This window comes from Dromiciops gliroides, chromosome 6 (assembly GCF_019393635.1).
Source record: "Dromiciops gliroides isolate mDroGli1 chromosome 6, mDroGli1.pri, whole genome shotgun sequence".
Classification (NCBI taxonomy): Eukaryota; Metazoa; Chordata; class Mammalia; order Microbiotheria; family Microbiotheriidae; genus Dromiciops; species Dromiciops gliroides.
In genome coordinates this window covers 113,473,740-113,486,970 of record NC_057866.1, presented here as the reverse complement: position 1 = coordinate 113,486,970, position 13,231 = coordinate 113,473,740, and the positions used below count along the sequence as shown (strand labels likewise).

The window sequence follows — 13,231 nt, the reverse complement described above, 5'->3', positions numbered from 1 at the left end:
TATGTCCCAATAAGTAAAGTTATATGCAACAAAATGAGTTTTCATGTACAATCTTTTTCTGTTGTTTATAAAAATGTTCATATTTCCTGGTCTTTGTCAAGTTCTGAATAATAAAATAATAAAAAATTTAAGAATGTGTTTTTTAAAGAGTGTACACCATGTGACAGGTACTCTGCTACTAGGCACTCAGAATGCAAAGACAAAAGCAAAAACAGCCCCTGCCCTCAAGGAGCCAACATGCACATAAACTAATAAGGAAAAAATATACAAGGTTAAAAGGGGGGATGGGTCAAGAAAAGCTTCATGTAGAAAGTAGCTTCTGATCAGTTTTTAGTCAAACAACATTTTAAGAGGCAGAGGTGAAGAAGTTCATTTCTACGCATGGAAAACAACTAGACTGAAGGTATTGACTTGGACTGTCACATAAGAAAAGCAATTTGGCAGAACTGTAGGGTGTGGGAAGGGGAAGAGTAATAAAAAAAGGTTGAAAAGTAAATTGGGGATCGGTTATGATGAGCATTTTAAATGCCAAACAAAAGAGTATATTTGAGCTTATTTATAAATTAATAATAGGGAGCCACTGGAGTTTATTAAATAAGGGAGTGAAATATGATTACACCAGTACTTTAGGAAAATTACTTTGATAGTTTGTGTGTGGGATGGATTGGAGGGGGAGAGACTTGAGGCTACTATAATAGTCCAAGCAAGTGATAAGGGCTTGAGCTAGCTAGTGGAGTCCATGTAAGTAAAGAGAAAAATCTTTACAGCAAGTTTCTGAAAGAAGTCTGAAAACTGAGCTATAGAAGGAACTGATTCAAATACAGGGTTGTCCCAGAAGTCTGTAAAATGCATAATACTAAACTGCACTAAGATTTTGGGGACAACACTCTATATAAGAATGACAGCCATTGCAAAAGCAAGTGGGGGAGGCAGAAATGGCAAAGTCTAGAAATTAACTGGACATCTGAGGTAAGTGAGAATGAGTAAAAAGATAATGCCAAAGGTTGGCATCCTGGATGGAAATAAAGAAAAATCAGGAGGGCTAAGTTTGAGGAGAAAGAAAATTATGTTTCCCCCAACACACTGGTCAGTCAACAAGGATTTTATTAAGCACTTACTATTTTTCAGGCACAATACCAAGTGCTAGGGATACCAAAAAAAAAAAAAAAAAAGGCACAAAAAGTCCCTAACTTCAAGGAATTTTCATTCCAATGGGGGGAAAGCAGGGAGAACAACATAAAAGGGAGCTTTTTACCAGTAGGAGAAGGGGGCCATAGGGCTAGAGTGATATTCCAGGGTGAGAAGGCTACTAACTCATAGTGGTGATGTGTGGAGTCAGAAACAGCCAGGACAGTTGGAATTTAAATATCTATGTGAAAACCAATTTGAAATATTCAATAGGAAGCTGAAGAGAGAGTTTAGAAGAAAAGGAACCAGGTATATAGTACATAAAATTGGGAAGTTTGTATAGACATGGTAAGTAAACAAAAGAGGGGGAGATCACCAAATGATAAAGTGACAAGAGAAAGAAAGAGGGTTTAGGCCAGAGCTTTTGTTTGAGAACACCCAAAGCTGGGAATGTTATATGGAAAATGAGCTAGCAAAGCAAAATGAAAATGAGCAGTCAAGTCAAGTAGGAGGATAACCAATCAAACAAGAATAGTGTTATGGGGCAGCTAGATGGCGCAGTGGTTAAAGTGCTGGCCCTGGATTCAGGAGTACCTGAGTTCAAATCCAGCCTCAGACACTTGACACTTACTAGCTGTGTGACCCTGGGCAAGTCACTTAACCCCCATTGCCCAGCAAAAAACAAACAAACAAAAAGAATAGTGTTATGAAAATCCAAGGAGGAAAGAGTATCTAAGAGGAAGTAACCAACAGTTCCAACAGCTCCAAATGCTACAGATATTATGCAAATTGAAGACTGAAAAAAGGCTATGAATTTTGGTCATTAAGAGATCACTGGGGGGGGGGGGCCGCTAGGTGGCTCAGTGGATAAAGCTAGGGCCCTGCATTCAGGAGTACTGAGTTCAAATCCGGCCTCAGCCGCTTGACACTTACTAGCTGTGTGACCCTGGGCAAGTCACTTAACCCCCCATTGCCCAGCCCCCCAAAAAGAGAGAGAGATCATTGCGGGGGCCGCTAGGTGGCGCAGTGGATAGAACACCAGCCCTGGATTCAGGAGGACCTGAGTTCAAATTCGACCTCAGACACTTAACACTTACTGGCTGTGTGACCCTGGGCAAGTCACTTAACTCCAACTGCCTCACTGAAAAAAAAAAAGAGAGAGATCATTGGTAACTTTGGAAAGAGTAACTTCAGTTGAGTGAGAAATCAGAAGTCAAACCACAAAGAATTGAGAAATGTATGAGAGGAGAGAAAAGTAGAGGAAATGAGTATATTTTTTTCTAGGAGTTTAGGTCATAAAGTACATAGGTGTAAGACCAGAGAGAATAGTACAATCTAATTAGGGTTCATGACATATGAAGGATACTTGGGTATGTTTGTAGGCATCAAGGAATGAGCCAGTGGATAAAGAAATCCTGACAATTAGAAAGATGGGATGATTTCAAGCACAATCACATGAAGAGGATGATGTAGGTTCAAGGCAGGCAGAGGGAGTTGTTATCCTTGGCAAGAACAAAGGTTACCTCTTCAGAAAACTAGAAAAATAGGGATGAGTTCAAGGAGTTTTGAAAGGCACAGAAGAAAAGAAGGAAGTTCCCAAAGAAGGGCTTTTATTTATATTTATATTATTATATTTTATTAAATATAAATCTAAACTCAGCTGAGATGGTGGGGGTAAATGCTGTAGAAGGATTGAGAAAAGAAACCATTAAGAGAAGGCATAAGGGAGAGACAGCATGTGCTCAACTCGAATCAACACTGTCAAGAGACCTAGAGGACCCCCTATCACAATGGACAGACACTATAGAAGATTTACAGGAGGACAAGGAAAAGGAGCTTCACAGTATAAAAAAAGTAGCTGGGCTACAATCTGTACCACTGAGATTATAGAACCATTTGAGTACCAAAGTGATTGTTATATAAAATAGTAACTATATATAATCAGCTAAAAAAAAAAATCAGTCATGTCCCTGGTTTGAGCTAAAGTTATCAACTATGGGATCCCTTCCTACCCTCTTCTACCCTAAATTTCACACATACTAACCTTTAGGCTCTTTTATTTACTAAGATCCTTATTATCCCATTGCTTTCATTTCTCATGCTTATTACATATACATTCTTCAAAATTCTATCCACCTACCTACTACCCAAAGCCCACTCTCATCCAATGTTTTCTCCCTTTTTCATACTAATCTTCAAGAGGTTCATATTTTCAGCTTTTCTCTAAACGGCCTTACACTTGGGAAATGACAAACTTCAGCACCTAGCACAGTGACTGGAATAGCAGGTCCTTAATAAATACTTGTTGACTGACTCTATTCCATGTAAACACTTACTCAAATCTTAAATGTTATCCCTATTAAGTTTTATCTCAGCAGAAGACTTTTTCCTTAAGAACATGTATTCTGACTGTTAACCTATCTGTTTATACATACATACAAAAGAAATATCTATAGAATCATCCAAGTTGATTACCTGTTACTTCCTGAGCTATTTATTCAAGATTGATACAAATTTAATTCAGTGATCAGTAATGGGAGTGAGATGCTGTTGGACACCAAGAATTCCATAAACTAGAATATGGATCACTCGGTTTAGTTATGTCTCCATTTCCCTGAGTTTATATAGGTTTTGATATCATCCTCCCTGTACACCCTCAGAGCTTTACCTAAGATTGGAAACTAATGTCCCATGGTACATGATACATTTTTGGTTTTCTATTTCAATTAAGCTATAAAAATTAAGTTACTGGAACCAAAAAATCCGTTGCCAAAATTATTGCAATTTACAACCAAATTATCATAGCTTATAAATTCAGCTGAAAAAATGGCCCCCTCTAACCTCCCCATCCCATTCTTTGGCACCATGCAGAACATGCTTAATCCTACCTTCAACTTGTTCTTTTAAAGAAAACATTAGGATGCTTTTTATACATCTTATATATGCTTCTCCATTATGATTGGTTCATTGCAGACTAACCTGAGATTGATTCAGGATACTTTCTTTAGTCACAGTGGAATTCCAAATGCCAGTTACTGGCTCCAAGTAAAGGAAAGAATATATATCCTACACAGTCTTGGGGAAATTTTGCTGGGTCTAAAGGCCTTAAAAATAGGAAAAGTTCAGGGCAACTAGGTGGCATAGTGGATAAAGCACCTGCCCTGGATTCAGGAGGACCTGAGTTCAAATCTGACCTCAGACACTTCACACTTACTAGCTGTGTGACCCTGGGCAAGTCACTTAACCCTCACTGCCCTGCAAAAGAAAAGGAAAAGTTTGTTTCTAAGCCTAATTTGTAGAGGTGCATCTGCTATGAAACCAAGTACCTACATCATTTTAATAATTATAGTTTTCATTTACAATGTTTACAAAGTACTTACAAAAATATGTGATCTCAGGGGCAGGTAGGTGGTGCAGTGGATAGAGCACTGGCCCTGGATTCAGGAGGACCTGAGTTCAAATCCGACCTCAGACACTTAACACATAGTAGCTGTGTGACCCTGGGCAAGTCACTTAACCCCAATTGCCTCACCAAAAAAAAAAAAAAAAGGGATCTCATTTGTTCCTTACAACCACCCACTGAGGTTAAGTGCAACCTACTTTACAAATAAGTACACTAAGGCTTAAAGAATTTAAGTGGAAAAAAAAAAAAGAATTTAAGTGACTTGGCTAGAGTCACAAAGCTTTATTTAACACAAGATGTGAACCCAAATCTTTCTTACTTTGGATGCAGCCCTTTATTCACAATGCATCTCAGTTTATTGTCCTTTTTCCAAAAATTATTTTTGAGTAATCAGTTAAATGATTTAAAATCCTACTTTACTAATTTTACAATTGTGCTATGAACATAATTATGTTCTCATTACTCGTTGAAATAAATATTAGTTTCTTTTGTATTTTTCTAGGTTTGATACTGCTTCACTCTTAAGTGAAAGACAATAATATAATCTAGTTTTCTTTCATTTGTGATCTAAATATACAGTGTAATAACAATGACTATATTACAGTGATCAAAAAGCTGCACATTTATGAAGTCTCACATGTTTATCTGACTGTCCATAATGACCAGTGTATATGCACATATTTCAATAAATACAGTAAAAAAATTTTCGTACACAAACTAGTTCTGCCTCCCTTGTATACAACCACTATCATCCTCTCCAAACCCCCTTCCCCGAATACACACATACATATACAAAACTCACATACACATTTTTATTCTTGCTTTGAAAATGAAATCATTGCCACCAAAAAGACCCAGGAAAGCAGAGTAAACAAAGGGTTAACTTCTGAACAACCCAGGAGTGCTATTTTTAAAATAGGATAACTGTTTACTTATATATTATTTCTCTCCTTCACTTGTGTTGGTAGTCGGTAGAGATAGCTTAAGAGTTCGGAACAGCTAATGAGATGAGGCATCCCATAAAGTCGAGTAAAAGGAAGTTTATAGTGACTAACTGCTCAGCCTTCTGGGGCTTTTTCACTAAGGAAGAGGAAATTAAATTCTTGAAAATGGCATTCAGGGGGCAGCTAGGTGGCACAGTGAATAAAGTACTGGCCTTGGATTCAGGAGGACCTGAGTTCAAATCCAGCCTCAGACACTTGACACTAGCTGTGTGACCATGGGCAAGTCACTTAACCCTCATTGTCCTGCCCACCCCCCCAAAAAAAGGAAGAAAATGGCATTCATTTGTAAAACTTCTGGTCCTCATTCCACCTCTCCATTTTTGGAGGCAAAATATCTACAAAAAGATATTACTTGAATATGAGGTTTTATTTCCATCTTACTATTTAAACTTATACAGTTTAAGAGCAAATAGGTTTATCTTGTCTAAACTTCATACAAAATTGATACTTAGCAACTGGTAACTTGATGAGCTGCTAAGAAGTAATAATAAGATATAAATAGATCTTTTTTTTCAAACTCTCAGAAGAAAAAATTAGTTCTAAATTACAGTCTTATCAACATCAAATAACAAGTGGCTATAGGTACATAAACAACAACTCATTTCTACTCCAATGTTTCACTGCAATATTAATTACTCAGAGCAAGAATAGCTAAAGATCCTTAAAAATCAACCACCCCTTTTTTCACTGTGATATCTATTTATACATATATTTCAAAGCTCTGGTCAATAAAACAAAAGGTTTAGAACAGGGAAAAGAATAAAAGAAAAAACAGGAATGAAATAAGACAGTAACAGGTATAGTTAACCCAGGATACAGTCAGAGATGAAGATTTCCACAAGACAAAGTTGAAATGACCAGGAAATAATTCGCAAGTGCTGATTTGAAATCCAAACATTCTTAACTCTATCATAACATTTACTGGGAGTAAAAGTATGATACCAGTTTCAGGTAGGTGATAGTAAGAACGCCCTTAATTTCCTAAGCAGTTAGTTTGAAGATTTAAAACAAGTTCCACAAGTCAATAACCTGTAACAGTAGGACATGTTCTGAACAGGCTTTTACGTGACTGGGAAGGTGAGGGAAGTAAGACAGCTTGTAGTATCTCTATTCCAGTGAACATCTTCCCTAAAATATAAAGATAATCAACTACATTAGACATCAACCTTGTGGAGCTAGGTAGAAATCAGAGTGATATTTTGGCACAGGTATACCAGTAAAAATATGTGTAAACCCAAATTATGTGATCTGAGTTTTCATGATTGACATCTATAGTTTTGCTTTCAGAGATTTCTACTACTCCCACCCCAACATTACTGAGAAAGAGTTTAATTGTTCATCAATACTCTGTATGACAGGCATTCAAACTCTACTACAGAGAGCAAAACTCCAATGGCTGGCCACATAACCCAATTGCCAAAGGCACACTTATCTAAAAGACTATTTTATAAAAAAAACTCATAAAAAGCCAGCACTCACACTGTGGCCAGAAGATGAAGCATGAGGACACTCTCAAGGGTCTCTCTTAATTAAGAACTTTAATATGAACTTTGAGACATGGGAGATGATGGCACAAGACCACCCAACATGGTATGTCCAAATCAAAGAAGGCATTGTACTCCATGAGCAATACAGAATCCCATAAGCACAAAGGAAATTCAAGCTGTACAGATCCAGAGCCACCTACATTCCAAATGTTCAATCAAGGGGGCAGCTAGGTGGCGCAGTAGATAAAGCACCGGTCCTGGATTCAGGAGGACAGAGTTCAAATCTGGCTTCAGACACCTGACACACTTACTAGCGGGGTGACCCTGGGCAAGTCACTTAACTCCACTGTCCTAGAAAAAAAGAAATGTTGGATCGGACTACTTATGCCTAACCTATGGTCAGGCCTTCTAAACCCATAGTGGACTGATCAGCCACAGCCCATCACACTATACCCTAACCCCAACTGTGATGTCACTGTTCTTTGAAAATGAACTGAGAAAGAAGTTTCCAGGACTCTAAAATAATCCTCAGAGCAGTAGAGGGAATTCAAGGTGTCACAAAATAGATTTAGAGCCAGGTGAGCTCTAAATCTTTTGATCTAATAACGATCGGAAAAGGTCATCCAGTTCAAGATCCTCATTTTACAGATGATAAAATTGAAGCCTAGAGAGGTGTACTGACTTTGTCAAGATCAAAAGGATACAAGGATCAAAACCAAGATTTAAACCCAGGTCTTCTGACTCCAAATCTATTTCTTTTTCCACTATACCCTATGGCCTCAGCTCCTAAGGTTATGAAAGGAGTTACCCAAAATAATGATCCTGGCAGCAATACTTCCAAGATCACAAAAAAGGATTAATCTCTGACTGTCGAGTGCCAGTTAAGTCCTTTGAATATTTTTCTGGTAATAATACATTATTTTCATTTGATCCATACAACTCTCTAAAGCAGATGTTATTACTAGCCCCTTTACAGATAAGGAAACTGAGATTAAGAAAAGTTAAGTGATTTGTCCAGTCATATACACCAGGAAAATGTTTTAGTAAGGATTTGAATTCCATGTCTTTCTGACCCTAAACCCCAATATTCTGCCCACTATGCCACCTACTTATCACTAGTACAAATTAGAAAGAGATCTACAAGAAATAAAAAATGCTAAGACACCAGAAGTTTAGGGTCAGAATACTTTTTAGGAATAGGGAAGAATGTGAGCAAAGGCAAACAGGTAAAGTCCAAGATGCATTTTAGGGGCAGTAAGTAATCCAGTCTAACTGAAGTACAGAATACTTAAAAGAGTAGTATGAAATATTAGAAAAGTACATTGGAGCCTGATTGTCAATGGTGTCAAATGGAATTTGGTCTCTGTTCAACAGGCAATGAGAAGCCCCTTAAAGTTTGATAAATGTTTGCTGATGATGAGAAGGCATGTTTACAAGAGTTGTAGATGGTGTAGATTTTGTATAGATATATGTAACAGATCAGGTTTAGGTCCATCTGTGTCCATACCAGATGGACATCCATGAGAGAAAAATACCAAACACAATATTGCTTATCCATGGTACATCTTTCAAACAAATCTATAGGCCTTTTTTTTTTTTTAAACCATATACACATAGCTGCACTGAGCCCTGTGTGTGAGGCAACTAAAGATGAATTAACATCAGTGGATTGACATTGATTTATCTTTAAAAGCATGTTTTTTCACTATATTTATTACACAATATGGTCACATTTCTTTCAGGCAGAGTTTCATCTTCTGGTTTAAATTAAAAAGAAAAACATTACCAGAAAAGAACATTTAATAAGTTTTAAAAACTAAAACAACATCTGGGCTAGTGTCTATGTTTTTACTTAAGCAAGTGGACAATAGAAAGTGTGAAAATATATGAGTTCCTCATTTGTAAATTTATTTGGCTTCCTACTGTTAATAGTCTCAGTGATCTTCCAAAGAAAGTGTAATAAATAACCTAAAAACAAAGTCCAACAACTAGTTTCAAATGAAGCAATCAGTATCAATTTTTAAATTTAACAGGAACATCTAACATTTTAAAAACCACATGGCATGAAAATCTGCTATGTGGAAAATGTAATTAGTATGTATTCAAACTAGTTTCATTTTAACAAATTAGACTGTATTCTACAAATTTAAGTTTCCTCCAATACAGGTCTAGAAACTCTGCCAAATGTGTGTAGATACAAATATAAAATAAATACAACTAATTAAACTACAGTCACTATGTAGTATGAAATAAAAGTTCAAAAAGCAAGAGTTTATGTGCTCTCTAAAGACAAAACATTTGCCTACTAAACTGCAAATTTAAAATATACAAAATTAGCACCACTCAAAATGAAAAGCCATTTTTTCCTAAGCTAATTACAGGCATCATTTATCTCTTCAAAATCAGTGCTCACATTCAAAACACTGAACATGATGATCCTTTAAAGACCCTTTGGAAAGACCAAAAGTTCTTTTCATATTTCAACAGCTTTAATTTTTTTTTAACGAATCTACACTGAAAGAAAATCTGTTCACAAATAGTTTTGGATTCCAGGGTGAAAATATCTCACTAAAAGGGTCACCTTTTTCCCACTAATCATTGCATGAATTCCATTTCAATGTCATTGAAAATAAACTTTAATAGCAAAAAATAAAAATTCATGGTTTTATGATTGTCTTGCTATCAACAATGAAAATAAAACTAAATAGTAAATTCTGATGCATTACTCAGAGCTGACAAAGGACCTACCTTACATCCCATACCATTAATTTTGAATTACTATTCCTTTAAATAAACCTTTTTTAACCAATTTGTTAAAAATAGGTCTGGAGATCAAACTCGGATGAAAGCTTAAAATAATGAATTTCAAATAAATAAACTTTGAAAAGACTATATCAATTAGATTTCCAAATTCAGAACTAAGAAAAAAATCTGGACTATCCTTTCAAAAGATAGTAAATTAAGAATTCTTACTATAAAAGTGTTCTTTTACAACTACACAGGTTCCTGAAATGTAAAATGCCTTTGATAACAACTGATATTAGTAAATACAGACTCAATACATAAATAAACTTTGGACAGGGAAGAACAAAACCCAAAGTGGTTAAAGAACATTACTTTGACCAGACACTCAAAATATTAAGATGAGAAAGGAAATACACAAAGTCAGGAGTCCTCTAATAAGCATAATTGGTGTTAGAATCCTTTTTTAGAGCTTGACCTACTAAAAATAAATGGCAGAAACTGGTTTCATCCAACATTAAATAGTGGGACACTTCCCTAAAAATGTTCTTTTCTACTGACTTAGGAGAAGGAAGAAAAAGGGAATGCTTGCTTTAGGATGCAGTTCCTAAAAGATAACTTTGCCAAGGCATCTACAGTTTTTCTTCTGGACACACCAAGATAATTTTCCCATTCTAATTTTACCACCCCCAAACAACTACCATGGGAACACATGAGTACCTAGGAATAGTTGTATTCATTTAGCTATGCATAAACAAGTATTTCTAGTAACCCTGAGTTCAAGTCCTGATACTGTGGTGATAAGTCAGGCATCTTTAAAACAGTCAAAGAAATGAATATTAAAAGTGCTAAGGTGTACTTTGTAACTAGGAAATGGAAAAGGAAGCATTAAAATCTGTATTAAGTGTAGTACAACTTTGCTATACAAAAGCTTTTTAAAATAGCAATTCAATGTGTTAAAACAAAGAAAACCTATGCTTTTATTAAGATTACTCAGGTCAGATGCCCCGAAGCACCTCCATTTCATTAAAGTCAGAATCACCTAATAGTCTGTAGCAGTGCAGACACTTAAGACTCTGAAGAGCACAGTGGTTTCTGCATTGTACCACAAAAATACATAGTCATTCTTCCATTCATTTTGGCACATGAACAAACATACAGGTCAAAGTTCATACACATGCTCTGTAGAAAAGACTCATTTGGAATACTAACACAATACACAAACATCCCAATTGTATAAAGTAACTAAGTATTTTTTTTAAACATAAGATACTATGTCTACCTGCAAAGATGTGGCATTTTTTCCAGATGATCATTGTAGACTCAATAATTTCTTAGGTCTAATGTCAATCTGATATCATTTACTCTTCATCATTTAAATAGAATACTAAATTTCAAAAATCACACTCCTGCTTATTATCAAAGTACCATAATAACAAGTCATTTAAAAAAAGTTATGATCATAATGCAATTCTTACATTATTGTGCTTCTTTTTTAAGGAAAATAGATATAAATTTCCAATTAAACTTAATTCCATAGTTTAATTCTCATATAGGAAAATAAGTAATGCAGTACCTATTTCTGGTAAGTGTGAGAAAACTGTTGAGAGATCAGCATTGTTTGAATTACATGACAAACCATAATAACATCATCAGACTGTTACATATATGCAACACTAATACAGTGTGCATCTATCTAGAAGAAACTGGAAGAATTTTGGTCAAGTGGAAATTTTTAAGCATTCTTTGAACAATAAATGATAGTTAAATCATCTATCATCCTTGTTCAGGAATAGATAGTCGACAAACTTTAATATTTTCAAATGCTCTTTTTCAAAATTATTATACAAGTTAACTATAGGGACATAATTAAGTTTAAGGTATAACTTAAGTCATCGAGGCAATGTCTTAAGAGATATTGTCTGCCGACCGTTAAAGATTATTTAAAAATACAATACTGTAATCTGTTCTGACCAACCACTGTCATTGGACAAAAATATTAAATTCAACCAAGAAGTGCTCTTCCTCAGACAAAACATTTGAGGGGTCAATGAAGGGGCCCATTCCTAGGGGACCTGGAATTAATCATTTATTTCAGCTAAAAAAAATCTCTTCACTCCACTAGGACACTAAACCACCATGTTGTCCTGTCCCTCTCCTGCCTACCTTTCATCCAACACATCTAAAGAAGAAATCACCCTAAAGGTCTTCCTTTCTTCTTTCGTTAGTGCCAGGGGATCCCCGCCAATTATCTTCCCAAAGGGAAAATGGGGGAGTGCTCCCCATACGGATCCCCCAGGGCCTTGGGCAGACCTGCTCACGGTCCGATTCGCTTCCCACCTTTCCCCTTCCCCCAACCCACTTCCCGGGGTTTCTCGGCCTCGGCCTGCTCCCTCCCGGCGCCGCCGCAACCACACTTCCTGCAGCAGCGGCCACCGCCTCAGGGGCCGCCGGGCGGCATAGCCCCTTCCCCACGCAGTCCCCCCCAAACCAAGCCTCGCCTCCCGCCGGTGACACCGCCGGCCCGGGGCCCGGGGCGGGGGGTGGGGGAAGAGGAGGTGAAGAGCCGGAGGAGAGGGAGGCTGCCTCCTCTACCAGGCGCAGAGGGGACCGGGGCATGTGGGGGGTCGCCTGGGAGGGCCGCAGGGTCGAGGAGATCGTGCCCAGGAGGGGACCGCTCGGCATCGGGATGTGGCGAGGGGCGGCCGGGAGTTCATTCCTGACCTCTTCGCTCTTCAGCACCTCCTTGAACTCTCGCTTGATTCGCTGCACCGCAATGTTGGCCATGTCTCCTCCCGCAGCCGTTTCACACCCCCCGCCTCCGCCACCGCCACGACCGCCGCCGCCGCCGCCACCTCCTCCGCCGCCTCCTCCTCCCTCAGCGATTCAGACCAGAGCCGAGGAGCCGCGCCGCCGCTGCCGCTCTCTTCTCACAGTGGATTCACCTCCGCGCCCGGCCACCAAAATGGCGCTGGGGCCGCGCATGCGCATGGCGATCGCCCAGCCGGGCGGCGCAGCGGCTCTCGTTGTAAGCCCCCAGGAAGCTTCTGAGCCGCGAGCCCGCCTGCCGGCCGCGAGCTTTGGCCTGTGCACCGCCCCGTGCGTGGGGTGGTCCCGGGCTTCCGTGGCGCGCGCGCGTGCACCACCCCTTCACCCTCCCCCTCCTCCCTCCGTACTCCCGGAGGGCGGGGGGTTTGGGGGGGTTACCTGGCGGTGCCCTTAGGTTGAGACCATTCAGGCCTCGCCCCTTTCCTTAAAACCTTTCTGCTGACTTCCCAAGCCCCGGCCGCCTCCCGGACCTTGTCTGGGTACTTCGAGGCAGCGACCCCGATAAAGGGAACCCGGCGCGCCCCGGATCCGTGTACCACGAGGAGCCCCCTCCCATCCCCACACATTCCGTGTAAGCAGCCCGTGGCGGAGGGTTGGGGGCGGGGAGAGACACGGAGAGCTTTCCAGACGAGAGGAAA

At 38.9% G+C, this 13,231-nt stretch overlaps 1 protein-coding gene across 3 annotated transcripts in view; it reads right to left on the bottom strand.

The window, feature by feature from the left end:
* UBE2K (ubiquitin conjugating enzyme E2 K) overlaps nt 1-12,874 on the bottom strand; it is a 93,004-nt gene extending 80,130 nt beyond the window's left edge. The window contains exon 1 of one of the 3 annotated variants that reach the window (XM_043970297.1): nt 12,489-12,874. In XM_043970297.1, the coding sequence (XP_043826232.1) occupies nt 12,489-12,551 (63 nt within the window). In that variant the 5' untranslated portion in view covers nt 12,552-12,874. The remainder of the gene's footprint in view (nt 1-12,488) is intronic. The other 2 variants (XM_043970298.1, XM_043970296.1) reach the window with 2 other exon arrangements.
* Between the last annotated feature and the right edge of the window lie 357 nt (nt 12,875-13,231).